The 20932-nt window shown below is 40.3% G+C and overlaps 1 protein-coding gene across 5 annotated transcripts in view; it reads left to right on the forward strand.

Annotated features, from left to right (window-relative positions):
* RBMS1 (RNA binding motif single stranded interacting protein 1) overlaps nucleotides 1–20932 on the forward strand; it is a 209189-nt gene that overhangs the window by 170220 nt on the left and 18037 nt on the right. For 3 of the 5 annotated variants that reach the window (XM_075000887.1, XM_075000890.1, XM_075000889.1), the window contains exons 5-9: nucleotides 2204–2361; nucleotides 6701–6780; nucleotides 17149–17264; nucleotides 18934–18983; nucleotides 19087–19180. In XM_075000887.1, coding sequence (XP_074856988.1) covers nucleotides 2204–2361; nucleotides 6701–6780; nucleotides 17149–17264; nucleotides 18934–18983; nucleotides 19087–19180 — 498 coding nt within the window. The remainder of the gene's footprint in view (nucleotides 1–2203; nucleotides 2362–6700; nucleotides 6781–17148; nucleotides 17265–18933; nucleotides 18984–19086; nucleotides 19181–20932) is intronic. The other 2 variants (XM_075000888.1, XM_075000891.1) reach the window with 1 other exon arrangement.

The following is a 20932-nucleotide window of genomic DNA, read 5'->3' on the forward strand; positions in this document are numbered from 1 at the left end:
TCATCCCTGACCATGTCTACACTAGGTATGTTTCAGAGTTATAGGAATACTGGTATACTATATGGGCAAAGCTCTCCTAGTGTTGGCAAAGCTGTACTTTCAATTAGTATAATAAACCTCTTCTCCCCCTTACCCGCTGAGTGGAACAAACAGTGAAAGTGCAGTTTTACCTATATATCTATATCTGTGCTAGAGACTTTTGATGCGATCACTGATGTATACATTTGAGCCACCTTTCCGCACCCCGGTCTGACATAACTTTTTTTGCAATGTCAGGTAATCTAGACCTAGATCAAATCTTGTCTCCAGGGGGAGAAATGTGTGTGTTGTGCAGTGAGTTGTTTTGGTAGGAATTTGGTTTGGAGGTTTGTTTCCTGTTTTTGGTTTTTATTTTTTAAATGTACACACAGTTATGAGTTTATACTGGGGGAAGAAAGGGTGAAGAAGTCTCTGTTTTCTGCACAGATGAGCTTTATTCTGGGGCAGAAAACTCCTTAAGGACTGTTTGGATTCATTCCCATAAATGTTTCAGTACAGTATTTCAGATGGGAGGTGACAAAAGGCATGCCTTACAGAGGTGTTAGCCTGGTGGTTAGATTGTGAGGGATAATGGATGGGGATTGAAGAACGTTTATCAAGAAAAAATCAGTTCACAAATTCATAGAGAAGGATTTGGTCAGTAAAAAGCTCAGAACAATGGGTGAGCGGGGTTTTTCTTTCCTCCCCCTCATGTCTTTTCTCAGAAATGAGACAGTTAATTAAAGTTCTGTACAAAATTAAGTATAATGGAGGCAAAACTTTAACTACCCAAATGTGCACTATCAACCTGAGTACGGTAACTATGTGACCTTGTCTCACCATCTTTCCTCCTCCATTTCTCTTTTCTATTGTAATCTTTTTGGGGCACGAACTGTGTTCATCTTATTTGTGAAGCACATTTTGGGGGTTTTGTATGATAATTAGTAAAGATTAAAAGGCTGCTTTAGCAGTTTCCATCATGGGCTCCATCACATACAATGAGTCACCATCCATCCATCTCTTCCTATGTCCTTTGTACAAACTTAGGTCTACCTTCCAATAGTTCTTAAACCTCATCCAACCCAGGTTCCGGTGAATCCAAAAAGGAAGCAATATTTAACTAACTGTATTTGGTATTACAAGTAATATAACACATTATTTGGATACATTCTTGTGAATTACAGTAGATTTGTGTACCTCATTCAGATAACTATGTGTTTGCATAAATGTAGACCTTGTCAAGAATTTTTCAACAAAATTTAATTTTTTTTCTGGAATGTATTCATCTGTACAAAAAGATTTCTCAGGTCCAGGGAGAGATTTTTGGTCATAAACAGACAGTGACGTGCATCCTGAACAGCAATAGCCTGGTGTCCAAGGCTCTCATCTGGGCTGTGAGAGATCAAGTACAACTCTGGAGTGAATCAGGTCTCCCAAATATTAGGTGCATGCCTTACCACCTGGGCTATTATTGACTATTCTGCTCATGTTCTATCTAAGTGAGAGAGAGAGAGAGTGTGTGTGTGTGTGCGCGCGCTTGTCTCTGTGTCTTTCGTTGTCCCATTTTCACAAGTTAGGACAGCCATTTCTGGGCCAGCTTTATCTTCATCAGACAACTGCCCGGTTTTATTGGAAATATTTTGCCAGTGCACTGGAGAAAGAGGGGGGTGCCAACAACAATGTACTGTCTTCTTGATCTTTAACATCCCTTTTATCTCTTCACTCCAGTTTTCTCTTTCTTTCTTATTTCTTATGTCTTTTCCTCCTCCATGTGCAGGGTGCTCTTCTCAGTCTGGTTTTTCCTTCTCTCCTGCTTTAATCCTGATTTTTCCAGAGTTGTTCCTCTCTAATATTTTCCATCTTTCCAAATACTGTAAAACAAAAATATAAGATATGTTAAGACTGATCATTTGTTCATTCTGGCCTCCAATTTTTTCCTGAATGGTTAATGTCAACAAAAAATTACCTCAGACATCCTTTAAGCCTTTTTTTTCTTGCTTGAATCTCATTATACTGAGACAGTTTTTATAGTGGATGATGCAGGAAAAGAATGCATCACGATGTGTAATCCAACCCAAGCATCATAAATATATAAAATAGCTATAACAATTGGCATGGTTGCGTAAGATTTGTTCCAACTCTGTTGATTTTGAAAACTAAATGGCTGTTTTTAATTCTGTTTCAGCAACAAGAACAAGATCCAACTAACTTATATATTTCCAATTTGCCACTGTCAATGGATGAGCAGGAGCTTGAGAATATGCTCAAGCCATTTGGACAAGTTATATCTACAAGGATACTTCGTGATTCCAGTGGTACAAGTCGGGGTGTTGGCTTTGCAAGGTACTGAAGTTTCTTACTCACTTTTTTTCATTCTGTACTATGTTAAAAAACGTGTCCGTCAGTTGACCTCACCGTAGAAATGTCTTTGGCTGGCTGTTGTCACTTTCACCTAAGCAAGAAAGTGGTAATTACAGAAAGCATACCATACTTGAATTTGAGTCCCTTTTTAATTAAGAGGTGTAGGAGGACTTTGGTGATCTGTCCTTTGCTTAGCTAAATTAGTCAGACTTTCAACTAAGATTTGGGGCTTATTTTGGTTTGGCCTGTGCACCAGTGCAAAGGTTCGTGCTGGAACAAAACTTCACCTTTCAGTGGTGTGGTCTCTTTGCACATGCTATTGCTTCTACCTCCTCATGCCTGAGCAAGCGGGCAGAAAGTGTGTAGTGCTCTCTCACCACCACCCTGATAATAGCCAGCATCAGTGGAAGGACTTAGTGTGAAATCCTCATCACTGAGTTGCCTTCCCATATTCCCCTAAGTCCTTCCATTAGGAAGACTTAGCAGTGCCTCAGGCTGTTTATCTGACCTCTATTTTTGCTAAATAGGGCCTCTTCAAGTGTGAAGGGATGTTCTCCCTGTGAATTACTTTTTGAGCAGAACCCTACCCTGGCCTATAATCTAGCGTTTGATGCTAGGTCTCCATCAGGAGGAAATGTGTGAAGGCCCCCGTTCTACTGGAATACCTCTCTTGGCATCAGTTTGTTGAAAGACAGAGACCCATTGTTGTGTATTTTCAGTGCTCAGCATATTCTGGCTCATGAATATATTACCATTTTGGAGAAAAATATCTCTTTGATTGGCAACAGTAAATCTTATACCAAATCGTTTGACATCTAGATGGGAATGGTTCTCCGTTACAGGGACCCAGTCAATAAGATCAAACACTCTTTCCATGGTCCACTCAGCTCTCAGATAGCCCACCCTGGACAGTCCATGTTTCCTTTCATTACTGACTATTTAACAAGAGCAGATTTTCATGCCAAGAGTTCTGTGACCTTTTAGCATTTTTTCTCTTTGGCTTAAACCTAGATCAACTCATGATCAATCTTAAAAATGGTCAAGATCTCTCTTGTGTACAAGCTGATAGATCAAATTTGAGACCTGTAGAAGTATGTACTATGAGCACTCCTTGAATTGATGCTAGGTGGAATTAGTTCTCTTGAATTTCAAAGACCAGCTGGCTGGACACACATTTTCTGATAGTTTGTTTATGTGTAGAGGGCTTTAGATTTTAATAAGAGGGAGAATATAAAGTTATTAAAGCACTTATGGACCGCACAAGAAGAATCTGAAGAGTGTATGCCACTTAACAATATATTCAGAAGTCTGTTCATTTGTTTAGTCAAATCCAAATGTTTTAGAAAGTGATTTCACTAAGTTTGTTTACGGGAAATTAACCAGGGTCTCCCTAAAACAGTTGTCTTTGCAAGTTGCTTCTCAATTCTGTTTTGAACAAGAGCTATTTTTAGCCAGGTTATACCCTAACCTCTTTAGGCATTAGATGCCAGAAAAGCATTAAAATTAGACCTGGAAAATACATGAGAGAGGCAAATCCTTATCACTGTTTTTGTTGTGGATGTGTGTGGGGGAAAAAAGACTTCAGATTTAAAATCTGTACTTTCTCAGTGAGTTCACTACTGTGAATGGGTCCGTGTGTTCATTTAGATATATGGCCAGCTTTCACAGTGATGAGATGAGCCCTGTGTAGATGAGTTGTATAAGGCCGTATTTTGCCATTTATCCATATATGCTCAAGTAGTGCAAGTTAGATGTCTGAACATTAATGGGTGAGTACCTTTTGAGACTGAAGTTGTTTAAGGGACGTGCAAATAAATGTACAGTAAGCTTTTGGTTCTTGATGCTTCAGGAAATTAATAGAAAGTAACCTCTGAATACGTTTATCAAGTCCAGATTTGAATCTGAGACTAATAAAGTGCCTCACAGCAATCCAGAGCATCTTCCAAACTCCTTGGTTCTCCTATTACATTTGCGAACAGCTCCTTTTGTTGAGTCTACCCATTTTCTGATCCTGGTTCTTGGCTGTGGAAGAATTTCCCAGGGTCTGAGAAGGAAGACTAGCAGGAAGCCAAAACCACCAATATTTACCTCTCATTGGCAACTGCTCGACTGCCACTGAGTTGTGTGGCCTAACTTGTGGATCTTTGTTTCACAAATGTACTATGCAAATAACAACCCTGTGAAAATGAAGCGTGGGCAATACATACAAATACATTAAAACAGTTAAACTTATGTTCTTATTAAAATTGCTCTCCTTCCTTCTCATCACGGAGTGAACGGTTTCAATTCAGTCCATGTTGTTGGTGATTAAAAGTCAGGACTAGCTGAAGGTATATCAGTGTGCTGCACAAATGGAGTTGCCATTCTTACTGTGGACATTGCAAAAACTACTGCCAAAGTGGTACTGCCCTTTGTTGCCTCAGAGAGGATACAAGTTGAAATTTGAATGAATTAATGTGAAGGAACCTGTCTCTTCAGTACTGTTTAAGGGACTTTGCACTGCTGCTGTCTCATGCCGTGGTAGGTGTATTTGGCTATAATCCTGCATCGGCCTATAATCACAAGCAGGGTTCAACTCTGTGTCAGCTCATCTACCTGGATCAGCAAAATATGTGCTCAGCTAATGTAACTGCCCAAAGGCAGACTCAGACCTGGGACCTTTGGAGTGTAGTACAGGCACTTCTACAGTTTGAGCTAAAGGCCAGCTGGTGCTCAGTTTAGACTGTAGAGGACACGTATTCTTTCTCTGTCAAGTGGTCTAGGTGCCAGTACGTGGGACAGTAAACCACACATAAGTGTGTGGGTTAAATAAATCAATACCATTTGCAGTCCTAACCTTCTGAACTTGCCCCGTAGCACCTACTGTGAGATGCCTTAGGAATGCCTGTAAGTGTAGACTTATCTGTTTGCTGTCCTGATACATCCTATTCCCATTCCACCTAGAGCGGGTTGCCCCTCCCTTAGGATTTCTGAAGTTGCAATGCGGTAATTAGGTCTGGGCTACTGTGCCCCACCAACCACTCCTGTGCCTGCTGTGATTCCCATCCTAAGTAAAGAGAGAGCCACACTCTTGTGTCTTACTTCTGTAGCTAAGGCAATGCTAACTAGCAGTTATGGTTCTAGCTATCATGATTGTCAGCAATCCATTGGATTCCTAACTATCACTGAATAAATTAGTGGGCATCTCTGTTTTTGCATTGTCTGAGATTTTGCAGATGCCAGAGTGTTCCTGCTCCTTCTGCATCATTGAGATGCTGTGCTGTTTTCTGCTCCACTTTCTGCTGAACCTAAGTGAATTTTGAGCTAGGGGCTTTATTTGGCCTTCCTGAAAAAGTTGGATAAGGCAGAAAGAGACCATCTTTACAGAGAAGTTAGAGTTGAAGTGAGAAGGTGGGACAAAGAGATACCTTAAGGTAGGTTTCTTGGGGTTAGGATTTAGCCTTGGGTTTAGGGTCCAAACAACAAGAATACTGTAGTGATAATCCAATCCTGCCCTCCCAAATTGAGTCTACATCAGTGATGGGCAACCTGCTGCCTCTTAGGCATCTATGTGTGACCCACAAGATATTTTGTTTACCATTGCCCCTGCATAAGGTTGCAGATTCTGTTGGTTTTTGTGTACATAGTTTTTACTACTAACATGCAATTCACACAAAGCAAGGGCATGTGAAGTGAGGTGTGTGCTGATTGCACATAACATGGACTGTAAAAGCCTTGTGCTCCCTCTGCAGCCAATCAAAATATGGATATGCAAGTGTAGTTAGCAAAACTGCCTATCATGGGAGACTATCTTGGTTACAACCATCTTGCAGTCCACTGAGATATCACTCGTGCAGCATTCTCGGTAACCTAGGTTGCCCCTCACCGGTATACATGTGTTAACCTCAGGGGCCCTGAGACTACTGACAAGGGAGAGGGAACTCCTGCTCTACAGCCTTGGCTGAGTGCCATTTGGCTTTTAGCTCATGCAGCAAAGCATATGGCTTTAGCCCCTAAGGTCACAGGTTCATTCCCTCCTGCTGTCAGCCTTACACATGGCCTAACTCGTATCACCTGTATTATCTGAACTCTGTAGGACATGACCTAATAAACAGAGAAATGTCTGAAATGCTGAGTTTATCAATACCCACAAAGTTAATTCTCTTTATTTTACCCATATATGCTTAGTTGTCCTTAGAAAGCAAACAAACTGGTGCTCACACTTCAAAAAGGAAGTCACAAAAATGATAGGAGAGCAAGAAAAGCAAGGACATCTGTTTGTGTTTTTTCAAATTCAGAAACCGGACACAAGTTTAATATGTTTTATCCTTTATCTACATAGGATGGAATCAACAGAAAAATGTGAAGGAGTGATTGCTCATTTTAATGGAAAATTCATTAAGACGCCCCCAGGAGTTTCTGGTATGTTGCCTATATTGCTATTCTGACAACCTCTGTCAATAGTTTAAGTGTGTCGCAGGGATAGTTTTACCTGGTTTCTCGTTCATGAAAGGGTAACCCTGCTTCCCTGGAATGTTGGGTGGTCTGCAGCACAGTCATGTCACTTTTTCAGAACATAACACCTTGACTTCATTTGCAGAGTAGAGCTTCATGAGGAACCCATGCTGTTGAGTTCTACTCTGCAAACTAGAAGAACAGTTCAAATATCTTAAACCAAATTCTGCAGTAATGCCAATTGCAGTTAGTTTTCAACTCATTAGAGCAAAGGTTGAGATGTGACCCAGGATCACTTAGCTGCTGCTGGTTTGTTTTTGGGGTTTTGTTTTGTTAGGTGAATAAAACTTTGCCATCTACCCATGATTTTATTTGAAATCATTCATATGCTGGCAGACTGGATCTCATGAGCTGTGTCTTTGTGACCTGCCCACAGAAAATCCTTTTGAAACATTGAATTTTTCCACTCTGGCATATGAAACAGGTTTTCAAGTTTTAGAGCAAGGGAAATGGAGATCTGCAGAAAATGCTAGAAAAATATAAAAGAATTCGGAGTCAAAATGTATTGGAGCTCAGTGCAAGACTCTGTGTTCATCCCACTTTCACTGTTAACTTACTTGCTTGCCAGTTATAATTACAGGAAAACCTATATCCCATGAATTTAGATTTCAAGTCATTCTTGATCAGACGGAAGGAGAATTTTATCACATGGCAACAGAGTAAATAAGAAAGCAAAATGGCACCTTACATGAAGAAAGAATACCTAGCTAAGATTACAGGGCTTTCTGTGGTAACTATTTTACAGGGAAACCCAAGAAACAATTTTACAAGTTCCACTGTTAATTGACCCATTTACTGGAGTTCTCATTACCGATTGATGACACATTGTTCATCCCAGACCTTGGCACAGAGAACACAAGAAAAGGAAAACTGCAAACAGACAGGAAAAAAATTATGTAGCTCGTTTAATAAAACTACCTACATGTGTCTTCCTTGCAAGTTCCATCCTGCATGAGTCAGTCTGTGCTTTGATAGGCATGGAAGACGGTTTCCCCTTATGCATGTGTTACCTGATCTGTTGCAGGGTCATGTTTTGACCTAGCTGCCTTTTGCAGACTGTCTGCACTGAGATGCATTTTCATAGCTTACCAGATAGTAATTATATGAAAACTGTGGACTTAGGGCGAGGGGTGTAACTTCAATTTTTCCGTTGAATACTTTTGCGAACATCCCATGCAGACCATTATTTTGTGAGGTGGATAATCGCTGAGGCAGGAGACAGATAATGGCACTATTTTCATTGAATGTTAACTGCACTCTTGTCCCCTTTCATTTTACTTTGTTTCCTCAGTGTTGAAATTGCACAGACACAATTTCAGGTCTCATAGTAGGAGCAGACAAAGCTCTAATCAATGTTTAGGTATTTCTAATCAAAAGTGTTAAGTCTGCAAAACTGGCAACTGCAAAATCAAGGGAGCTTCTTCTAGTGCTTTGCAGCTCTGTGTCCCACCCATGCCTGGATGGGCAACTGTCAGCTTTTCATAGCCAATCACACCCTGCCCACGGTGGACCTTTTTGAAGCCAGAGTTACACCCTTGTGCTCTTTCAGGTTTTACCAGGTAGAAGCAGCGAGTTGTTGGGCAGGATTACATCACAGGAGTGATTTTTTTGAAGGAGTGCGGAGGAAGGAGTGGGGTGGGAGCACCATTGTCAATGCAACTGCCTGGGGACAGTGAGATACACTCATTATTAATATTACAAATATTTAGCATAACCCTGCCAATTATTCAAATGAGTAAGTGAGGAATGAGTGAAGCTTCGTTGCGAAGGCTCAGTGGTGCTACCATGTAGGCGCAGCTGTGAGTGGGCGTGGGGGTACACTGCCCTGTCCCTTGGGGAGGACGTCTGGGTGTGGAATTCCTCCTGGTGCTCCCTGACACACAGTCTGAGTTCTTCCATTGATAGAGTCCTGCAGAGGTACAACTGATGCCCAACCCTGCACTGTAGTCTGACACAGGAGGCGGCTTAAGCCATGGTGCAGTTATGCACAGCCCTTAGCAGGCCATGCAAAGGCAGTGGAAAACAGTCATACTCATGTAAGAACCAAGCACAGTCTGCTCATAAATGAATAGTAAGAGGGTAAAGTTCTACACAGTAGACGATTGTCTGTTGGGGGAGTGAGGCAAGTTTGAAGACATACACAATGCAGCAGCAGAAGTGGAACTGTACATTTTAACTGAAAAACTCTGCACTAGCAACTTGCCTAAAATCAGTCAAGTGGATATTTGACACTGTTTGCAGGGTGGAGAGGGGAGTTGTAATGAAATAGATGTAGGAGGAAGAATGTCTGTCTGAAATGTGTTTGCACTGTACAGCTTTTAGTTAAAATAACAGTGATTGGATTTTAATGAAACAAGGGTTTAAACACAGTTATAGGTAATAAAGCTGGGACCTCCTGGACAGCATGAGAAGACAGCTCAAGAAACCTTTATGCAAACATGAGTGTGGCCTATAAAAGGAAAAAAATAAAGAATAGGGCTCAAGTTTGTGTCCTGGCACTAGAACTTCGAAGGGAGATGCAGAATAGAACAATTCCCTTACACAAACTATTAAACATTTATTATAGGTTGCCAGCCCTGAGAGTTATCCAAGATTAATTTTAACCTGGTTCTCTTAACCTGGTTCATTACCCAAAAGGTTATATCCTATATTAAGTACAAACCCATCCCCTCACCCCATTATTGATGTGATCTCAAGATTACAAAGAGGTTTGTTTTGGGAGGATTTGTTGTTTTTTTGGGGGAGGTTGGTTTGGTTTGGGGGTTGTTAAGTCATGCAGAGAGTTAAGGCTCCAGTGTTTAAGTTTAATCAGTATTTAATCCAGCCATGTGTGTAAATCAGCAATGTGCAACCTCGGATGATGAGTGGTTTGCGTGACCCTCCTTCACCTCAGTGGGCCTCCGCAGCCTACTGGGGTTCTATCTGCAGCTTCACAATGCCTGTCTCCTCCACATGCCTCTTGAGCACTGAAGTCCTATGCTCACCTGCTCCTCCCCAGCCCTCCCGCCACTTTTAGAGTGTGTTCGTCCCTGCTCTTCCCCCACCCGTCGTAGAGCTGGAACAGCTGATTCATAGTGTTCTAGCTCTGGGAGAGACGGGGTGAAACACGAATCAGATGATTCACATGCCCCAGAAGTGCTGGTAGGAAGGGAGGGGGAGCAAGGAAGTGTGCGAGAGGTGCAGGGGGGAGGGGGACAGCCAGGGAGGTCCGTGGGTGGAAGGTGGAGCCTCAGTGGGCATAGGCCACAGGTTGCCCACCGCTGTTATAAATCCATAGTAGTATCTACTATCTAAACCCGCCAACTTGGAGGCCAGTGGGCAAAGGGGACAACTGCCTTGTGGCCCAGCATTTTAAAGGGTCCTAGAGCTCTAGATGCCACTGCTGCTGCGACTTGGCAGCTATGGCAGCCAGCGTTCTGGGTCCCTTTGAAGTGCTGTGCCACCCTGCATGGCTTAGAGGTGAGGGGTGCAGCCCATGTTCCAGTGATGCTGAGGGCTGACCACCCTTGGCCCCACCCCTTCTGGGGCATGGACCCAGTCTCCTTACCACCACCTTGTCCTGGGACCCACAGTGCTGGCAATCCCTCTGCTACTATTGAAGCATTTCTAATGTGCCAAACACTAAAGTCTGACTTCTTTTAACAATTGTAACATTGCAAGCACCTTGCACAACTACAACACACACAGCTGACATTTTCTTAGATTCCACTGTCTGCTACCATAGACCAAGGACTCAGTCTGGCCCCTTACCCAAATTTAACCCACATTAACTTAATGTACTTCAAATGTAATCTTTCATCAGTGATCTGGAAGGTATCTGTGTGCACTAGAACTCAGGTATCTGTGTGTCTTCCCTGCAACATAAGAGAGCAAATCCCAGACATGTTTTCTGTGAAATCGCTTTCTAGTTCATTCCCGAGCTAAAAGCCAATCCAGAGGTTGTATAAAATGGCTCTGATTTACAGCTTCAAGTTCTAAGTTGGAAGACTCAAAAGACAGTTCCAAGTGTGTTGATTCTGACTCACTGGTTGTGGATTTTTTGCTGAAGTCAAAAAAGGGAGGGTGTTAGCTGCTCTATTTTGGAGCCAGACTTTACTACATTTCCTCACACTACACAATGCCTTCCTCTGTGAATAATCCCATCCAATTAGTGGGACTATTCATACAGTAAGGTACTGCTCAGTGTAAGAATATGGTCCTTGACACTCTGTTAGAGAACAGAAGTTGCAAAAGGAGTTTCAAAAAATCCTGAATCCAGATTGCAGTCCTATTCTGTCTTTTCCTTCTCAGAAGTTTTAGGAGTGAGAGTTGGGAAATTACTTTAGCTGCTAGAAGAGATTAACACTGTGGGTTTTTTATTGTTTTTTATCTTGCAAGTTAATTTTAATTTTCCTGTGTATCCACAAGGTAAAGACCATTGCTGTACTGTGTATCCAATTCAGCTGGTGATTTCCTGAGGCCACATACCAGTACTTCAGATGAGGACTAGTACTTTCTCCATGAGTAGTTTCATTGAAGTCAGTGGAACTATCCATGGTGTAAGGTACTCGTCACTGTTGCTGTGTCTACACGTGCTCCTTCTTCCTGAAGAGGCATGGTAATGAGCGGCATGGTTGTAAATTTCCCATCCCTCATTAGCATATGGCCACGTGATTCAGAGTCCAAAAGAAGCTCCTCCAGACTCCAAAATACACGTGTAGATCCAAAATCTTGAGGAATAGGTTTCCAGGAGATCCGTGTGGGTTGTGTGTCTACATGTGTATTTTGGAGTCCAGAAGAGCTTCTTCTGGACTCCAGATCATGTGGCGATATGCTAATGAGGCATGGGAAATTTACATCTGTGCCTCATTAGCATTTTCCAGGCTGCTCATTACCATGTCCCATCTGGAAGAAGGGGCACATGTAGATGCAGCCTGTGAGTATGGGTATCTGAATCTTTTCCCCTTAATTTCTTTTATTAGCTCATAGATTTATAAAACTACGTGTTTTCCTAAAGATCTATAGATCTCTATAGATCATCAATATATAGTAAAACTCACAGTTATGAACACTTCAAAAATGGAGGCCATTAATAACTCTGAATAAAAGGTTGTGGTTATTCTTTCAAAAGTTTACAACCAAGGTTGACTTAATACAGCATTGAAATTTTTCTATGCAGGATAAGAGTGCTGCTTTTAACCATCTTAATTTAAATTATATAGGCTCAGAAACAGTTTTCTTATGTTGTCAGATCTTTGTTTAAACTTTACCTTAATTTTTTAGACTTTATTATTTTTTAGACATTTACATTTCCTTGACTGCATATTTTTTGGTTCCAGTTCAGGTTGACCATTTAATTTATACCTCTGAGATTCTACTGTGGATAGAAAGATACAAGCAAATACCTGTCCACGCTCCTACAACCTTAACCTAAATTCTGTGGCAAAAAAGTACAGTATGCTGGAAATGTCTGTGCCTGCCACAACTAAATTTTACAAGGAGGTGTGTTTTTTCTTGACTTAATAATAAAAGTCAATTAATGATATTCTGTGTAATCAATTTTACATGGCTCCTAACTCTTTGGTTTTTGTTCTAGTATCAATTTTTAAATATAAAATCGTTAACTGAAGTTATCAGAGGGAAATGTTGGTGGTCAGTGCAAGGACAAATAAGATTTGGCACCTAGGAAGGTGTGCGCACAGTTTGGAATTGATAGGATCTGCACATAACATGGATGCTCCTGTTAGAATGAGAAGCTGAAATAGTTGAAAGTTAATATATAAATTGCCATCATTAGGTTTCAAAAGTTAATACTGCATGGAGAATAAAAAGGCAGTCAGCATTGCTGAGCTATTGGGCAGATACCACTGTATCAGTTTGCACTTGGTTAAGTATCAAAGGCTTTCTTTGCAACCATTTTATTATTTTGAATGAAAGCTTAGATTCTGAAGCATAATTATCTGGCAAGAGATGAATTGCCTGGCTTTGGAACAAAGCTCTTCTGAGGGTTATCCATGTGTGTTCCACTTCTGGTAAGCATTTGCCTCACGAATGAGGGATCAAAATCTGTTTTGAATAGTTGTGTCCATTGGGGCCAACCAGCATCTTGCACGCCCCCTGGAAACCACAGCCAAAGGTGAAAACATTGGGGCAGTTCCGCTTGTCCTTCAGTTCCTTCTTGCTCCTAAGGCTTTGAGATATGCCCCCTGTAGCTGGAGACACAAAAAGTGGGTCAGCTGTAACCATCTATCAGTTCTTTCACTAAAGCTGAGTTCAGCTGATACAGGACTCCATAATGTCAGGGAAGGAAGGCATATACCTGGAAAGTACATCTCTCAAAAACACTGTTACTGTATGCTGAGTAACTAATCTTTCTCCTTCAAGTGATTTTACACGTGGATTCCATTCCTGATGACTGATAAACAGGGAGCTCGTTTCCTGGAGGTGGATGCTCTGAACTGTAACACTCCACTAAAGAGGAGTGCTGAGTAAAGCTGTGAACAGAATTCCAGGCAGCGAGCTGGATCTGAATCCCTTGGCTTCTTAGATTAGCTGTCACAACTGTCACTTGGTGAATTCTCTCAAAGCCATGGAGAGTCTGAAAGAGACCCTGTGCCTCAGCTACAGGATGCAGATGTGGTCCCAACAGACCAAAAGATTCTGATCCTGTGACTCTGGAGCATGTGTGCCTCAAATTTGGAATACCTTTGAAATAACCACAGTTACTGTAGGCCTTGGAGTTATTGGGTAAAAATGTGGCCCCTCTGAAGTTACTGGAGCCAGGATTTCATCTTGTAACTCGAGAATAAAATAGTAAATTTAGAATAAAGTTTTAATGTTAATTCTGTCATCTTCTGTCTGCTGCTTAGTTTTAAGGAACAATAATTGAAGAGAGAGAGAGAGAGAGTTAATTGTGACAACTCAAAATGTGCTACTGTGGCACTATTAGAGGGATAAAGGAGATGACTTTTGGCCCCTTAGTTTTATAGTCCACAAAAGTGAGGATTCATTTGGTGACCGTGGAGTCCAGTCTATTTCTCTAAAAAAAAATTAAAGCTACTGATATTTGTTATGATTCTGGACCTGCACTAGACAGACAAGATTTAGTTGAAAATGCCGTTTTTGGCAAAAGTGTCTAGCTGTATGGTCTTGCTACATCAGTATAGTGTTGTTTAAATGTCGGAATTCATTGGTACCATATGTGTTGTTGTTTGGCAATATGCTGTGAAAAAATACTAAAATGTGGTGCACTTAAGCAAACTGTTTTAAAGAAGTACTTTCATTTTAAAACCCCTTGTTGAGTTTTCTCAAAATCAAATGCAAAATTGAGTGTCACTGTAATGCTGAGAAAAGCATTCAGGAGTAAAGAATTCCGAAGTTTAATGTGCTATAGTCACACTAACTTTGCCATTTTATATTTCCTGGTAAGTATTGGACAGCTCAGGATATATGAATATATACTTTTAACAAGAAACAGAGACTGCTGTTGTATATACATGTCCTCTGTATACAGCAAAAGAACCTGTGTAGGTGTCAAAGATGGAAATGACTTAAAGCCCAGTTTCCTTGCCAGTGCCTGCGTGCTCCCTGTAGAATATTTTTCAGTATTTGCCTTTTCCATCTGGGATTTCCACTGCTTCCCTTGTGGGACTTTGTTCTGGTCCTACACATCCCATATAAATTGTCCCTGTCTTTCTTTATCACTGTAAAATATTAAGTAATTCTCCCCCATCAGATTTAAGTGTTTTCATGGAAGGTTCCAGATTTTCTAGACCCAGATACTGAATATTTCTATTTGTCTACTTAAAGTATACAACATAGGCAGTAGCAGTGCACATTTCCTCACTGATATGCCTTATATTCAACCTTGACCACAAGGGACCACCTGTGAGAGTATTTCTGCCTTTAACTCCAGGCATCTTTCATACAAAGCCTACCAAGAAGTATGCCAGATATTTTCCCAGGAGAACCAGAAATAGTATCAATGATTCATTTCACATAGACTAGTCCCAGATAATGACTTGCCAACCACCAGCCTGAGGCAGAATTAAATGGATGGCTTAGAGGTCAAAGTCTTTGTCTTGTTATTAATCCTTTCAGCAATCTAGTCCCCAATCAGCTTTAGCACCTTTAGAGAGCATGAATGGTACATTGGTCCTAATTATATCTATATTAAAAGATTTTGGCTTATTTTATTACAGGTGTGCCATCATTTTGATTCTTGTCTCTAATCCTATATGTCCAATTCACGTTTGGAAATCTACAAGGTTTTAGATCCAGCCTTGTTTCACTGGTGTTGCCTATTAGGGAAAATGTAAAGGAATGTCACAGAACAGCTTAGATAGCTCATGTAGCAGGAATTATTAACAGTGAATTGGGAAGAGTCAAGTCACAATAATGCTTCCACCCTGTGTGTAGGGAGGTATTGGAAAAGCCTATGCATCACTGATAGGTACTCAGATGGTTGATAAATTAGGGTAATAATAGGGTAAGAGTAAGATGCAAATTTTCCACCTGTATTTTTGCTTTATGACTACTTACATGTTGAAATAAGAAATAGAATTGATCACTTTTCTCTCTTTTACGTCCATGTGCGGATATTTTCCTTCCATGTGTAGAATAAATTTGTTAGGTATACCAAGATGTGTGAATGTGCACCACCAGTATAAACAAAAGCCCTAACTGTGGGCACTTTGGTATTCAGCTGGTTGGCATTTGAAACTCCTGAGCAGCCACACAAGCACACAGCTTACAGGGAGCATGCGTAGTGAAAGCACCATACAGTTGTTGATGATCCCTTTTTCTGAGATTGACCAAAGAGTGAAGTAAAAGAAACATGGTCAGGAATTTTAGGTTTCAGTTCTGGCCTCTGTCCCTTCTTTCTGCAGTAGTGAAAAGGGAGGGCAGCTGGGAGTTTCCCAGTGCAAAGTGGCATAAGATTTGGTTATGCTATGCTGCTTTCCCATCACAACCTCCATCATTGTAGCATGACAGGGTGGGCAGTGTTCTCTGTCTTCTGGCTATTCTGCCCTAGCTGAGCAGAACATAGGCACCATCTGGGAAGATGCTGAAATGTCTAAAGCAAGGGTGCACAAAAGGGGGGCTGGCCCACCTGGCAGAGCATGACATTTCGTAAACTGGGGGTGCAGAGCACAATCAACTGCTGGGTGTCAGGCTCATCTATCTAATTAATATGTTGAAATCTGTTACTGTTTTTATGTCTGTATATGCACATTTATGTACACCAATTAATAAAGTTTTTACATTCTACATACTTTTCTTACACATGCCAAAAGGGTTTTTTTGTTGTTGTTTTGTTTTTTTTCCCATGAACATTACCTAAATTTCCATCAGTTTGGATTACGTGAGACAGGTTACAGGAGCCCTGCTAATGTAGGGATGAAAAGTGGGGCCAGACATAAAGTTTCCTCGCTCCTGGTCTAAGGGCTACTATGACTACCCAAAGAGAGCTAGACCCAGAAGGCAAAAATCCCCTCCATCCCAATCCACCTCTTTCCTGAACTGCACCCTGAAAGGCACAGCTCAGAACTAGAGCCTCAGTCATCATTAATTCACAGAACAATGCAACACACATGACATACATGATAGAACAAATCTTGTGTCTTATTGCTAAAGCCATATGTGGTGTTACCTCGTAGTTAATTTTTGTCTCAAAGGGACAAGTCAATTTGAATTTTTAATTTTATACCTCATTTCACCCAGTGTTGGAAGTAACACGTGATGGGTGAAAGATTATAGTAAGTTATGTAGGTGTTTATTGAGTTTGCTTTATGAATTTGACAGTATTCGTGTGTGATCAGTTTAGCTGTTAACCTTCCATAGCTAGATAGGCACGTATCCCATAATGACTTCCATACTGCATACCCTGTGCTCATGTAGACCCCCATTGACTTTGAGAAACTGAGTAGATTTTTCATTAAGGAATGAAGAAAGTAGTTTAAACAATTTGGGGTTTATATGGCTAATGAATATGATTGTTCCCCATATGCACCAAGATTTGTATTCTTGAGTTGTATGTGACTCAACTGTTACCTATGGATGGTGTAGCATATAGTGGAAAAGCTGTTTTGTACTCAGTCCTGCCTGCTAGTTCATGCTCTGTCAAGTCTATGCTCATGTTGTAATTTTAACATTATGTATTTTTGAAAAGTAAATATGCTTTAATATGTTTTACTTATAAATATATACAGTATTTGGAATATCTAATACATTGTATATAAATTTTATGCATTTTATATAAAAATGCCTAATTCAAAGTATTTCTTATTCCTTTAGCTCCTGCAGAGCCTTTATTGTGTAAGTTTGCAGATGGAGGACAGAAAAAAAGACAGAATCAGAACAAATATATACAGAATGGGCGAGCGTGGCATAGAGAAGGCGAGGTGAGACTTGTAAGTCCTTCCTTCAAGCTTTAGTGTGGGTGCGTGATAATGAATACTTACAAAAATGATAGGCACGTAGATGTCTTTGTGTGGCCTTTGGCATATTGAGTGCGTGGCAGTTTGTAAATTTATAAAATATTTAAATGCATCTTTATCTTTTAAAAAACTTTTGATCACCAATGCAAAGGAGCATCACAACATTATACAGGAGGAATTGGATGATGGAGTACTAGAGTAATGGAACTGGATAAAAGTTAATAGTACAGTGGCCTTAGGCATTAATAATAAATTTTGCTGTATATTTGGGGCTTATTTGGAAACAACGGAGGAGGAAAAAGTCCTGACCTACCGGCAGTCACTAGAAGATTAAGAGTAACCAATGTAACATGGCTACGAAACTGGCTAATGCAGTTCTAGGGTATATCAGGAAAAGTATTTCTAGTAAGGATTGGTAAGTGTTAATGCCATAGTACCAGTAAGCGCTCATCTTGATTACTTTATAGAGTTCTGGTAATCAATGACTCCTTGTAAGAGGAGACTAAAAGACTTCAGCCTAGGAAAGGGAAGGCTGAGAGGATATATGACTCAGTTCTATAAATATGCAAGGGAATACACAATAGGGAGGGAGAAGATCTATGTAAACTAAAGGGCAGTGTTGGCACAAGAACAGAGGGATACAAGCTGGCCATTATATGCTGGAAATTAGAAGATTTCTAACCCTAGAGGAGGGATGTTCTGGAACAGCCTCCCAGAATAATGGGGGACAAATAATCTAACTGGTTATAGGATGGAGTTGGATAAATTTGTGAATGGGATTAATGTGACAAGGTTGACTGTGATGATAATAGGGGACTGGGCTTGGTGACACACGAGGCGCATTTTAGTCCTGTATCCGTATGTAAATACAAAAGATGAAAACCTGGTACTCTTGAACTCAGTTGAACTTTGCAGTTGACTTTAAGGGAGCAGGATTTTACCACCACGTGTATTTCTTGTGTAAAACTGCCAAAAGGCATAACTGCAGTCATATAAAACTAAACATTTTGTTTATGTGACATTTAAAAGGGTTAAGTCATGTGAATGTTGTGAGTCAGTTATGAATGAAATGCAGTACTGTGTCCGTTTTACAACATATGAAGGGAATACATTAAGTGCAGTGCAACATGCTGTTTTTTCCTGTCACATTCATTTCGGAGTCTCTTAAATTTTAACATTCACTATCTTTCTTTCATAATCTTTTACCGTCTTTAGTAAGACTAAATATTTGAGGCTGTGAACATGTTCATGTGTCTCCTGAAGAACAGTTCTCCATATTCATGTTTATAGTTAGTGTATTGCAGACAACTGCCTAGTTTTCACACGTGTGCCCACCTCATCCCTCCACACACACACACCCACAACCTCCCTTCCTAAATTTGCAGATACTTCATTTCGCTCTGAATATGAAAATTCGTATTCTGAGCCTACATTATATTATATTATGTAGTTTATTTTTGCCTACTTTTAACGCTTTCCCTCAGTATAGGAAAATAAAACATCACTGATGATTTTCACTAGAGAATCTTATATTTAAAGAAGGATTTATGTAAACACTTTCCAAAACAGAATTTGAAAGAATGAAAGTCTGCCTTTTCTTCATATATATATATATATGTACATATTTTTTGTTTCCTTAAAGGCTGGAATGACACTTACTTATGATCCAACTACAGCTGCTTTACAAAATGGGTATGTCAAGTGGTGACACCAAACAAAAGAATTTTCTACATTATAAAAGTTGCATCAAGTTGTGGCATTTGTAGAGTTTAATTTTTTTTTTGGCATTTTGTAGATTTTATCCTTCACCATACAGTATTGCAACAAACAGGATGATCACTCAAACCTCTATTACACCATATATTGCTTCTCCAGTTTCTACGTACCAGGTTTGTACTTAGAGCTCAGTCACAGAATTGATTCACAGGGTTGATGCTTATTTACTGGTTGCTGCATGTTTTTATGAGTGTCTACAAAAATGCTAAACTTAAATAAAGTTGCTATTAAATTCCATACTGGATCAGAACAAATGGCACATGAATTGCAAACACAATGCTTGTTTTGAAGTGCTGATTATTTTGTTATCCTCCTTTGCAGCTTGTTGAATCCTTTTTATGTCCGTATTATATTGTGTTAAATGAACCCTTCTTTGGTTTGGGTGGCTGGCTCTTGCCTGAAGATTCTTCCATTGTCTGAGTTTCCTTTAGACTTCAGGTGTCCTCAGACAAGATTAGATGCTCACAACACTGTAGGGAAGAATGCATGAAGTAGAGTTCAGATGTCTGGGAGAAAATCATGGCTAGATATGAGGTCAAATACAAATATTTCCACCAAAGTGCCAGAACACCCCATGTCCTAAAAGAGCAGTTTAAGCCAGGAGTTAATTAGGTATCATAGGGATTGTAAAGCAAGAGTACTCAGCACACACTTTGGAATCTCAGACACCAGTCCAAGCCTCAGTGAATTCAATAGGAGTCTCTCCTTGTCTTCAGTAGCACTGAAACATAGGCAAATGGCGTGAGTAATTCTGCATCTCATTACAATAAGCTTACAAGGAATTTAATATTCTGATAAATGTTGCAGACAAAGCAATTATCACATTTGGTTCAAAGCTTTCAGGAAGGTTCATTTTTAAAAGCATTCTGGTCTTCTGTGTTTCCATTTATTGAGAATCCAGATTTACTGCTGCAGTAGTAGCATCAGTTAAAGGCTGGCTTGCCACATTACAGATTAAAGGGTTGTTTAGTTGTTGCTGTTTGCAATGATATTGTAGTTGTCATGGGCCTAGGATATTACAGGCAAACTGAGTGAGGTAATATCTTTTATTGTACCAATATTGTTGTTGGTGAAAGAGATGAGCTTTCAGGCTTACACAGAGTTTTGGGTCTTCCTCAGATTGGAAGAAGAGCTTTGCTTACACTTGAAAGCTTGACTCTTTCACCAGAAATTGGGACAGTAGAAGGTATGACCTCACTCGCCTTGTGCCTCTAATTTAGCTATTGTAGGCATTTACGAAAGAGGTCCAAAGTCAAAGTAGATTTGATCGAAGATTAAACGAGGGGAGTAAAAATATCCTAACATACAAAATGCTGAAGATTTTCATTTTGTTAAATTTAGTAATTACTTCGCATTTCTGAGAATAAAACTGAGTTTAAGGACAAACTGTACTGTTTGTGCAGATCATACAGAGTCAGCTTAAGACCTGTGTGGGTCCCTTTGGTCCCATTTAAGGTCTGTATTATCCCTTGTGGAAATTTCCACATGATTCATCAGCCCCAGGTGAGGGAAGCAAAGGAGAATAGTCAGTTAATACTGCTGGAGATTAAAGGGCCACAAGGTACCTAAATCACCTCAAGTGGAGTCCTGTGAGGAGTAGAGACAGTTAGAACTTGTTACAGCAACGAAGGGTCCTGTGGCACCTTATAGACTAACAGAAAAGTTTTGAGCATGAGCTTTCGTGAGCACAGTCTGTGGTCACCAAAGCTCATGCTCAAAACTTTTCTGTTAGTCTATAAGGTGCCACAGGACCCTTCGTTGCTGTTACAGATCCAGACTAACACAGCTACCCCTCCGATACTTACAACTTGTTGTGAATTCAGGTGACTTTCTGCAAGATCAGTATTTCCTGTCTCTCTTTCCTA

The sequence above is a fragment of the Carettochelys insculpta genome, chromosome 8 (assembly GCF_033958435.1).
Source record: "Carettochelys insculpta isolate YL-2023 chromosome 8, ASM3395843v1, whole genome shotgun sequence".
In the NCBI taxonomy this organism is placed as follows: Eukaryota; Metazoa; Chordata; order Testudines; family Carettochelyidae; genus Carettochelys; species Carettochelys insculpta.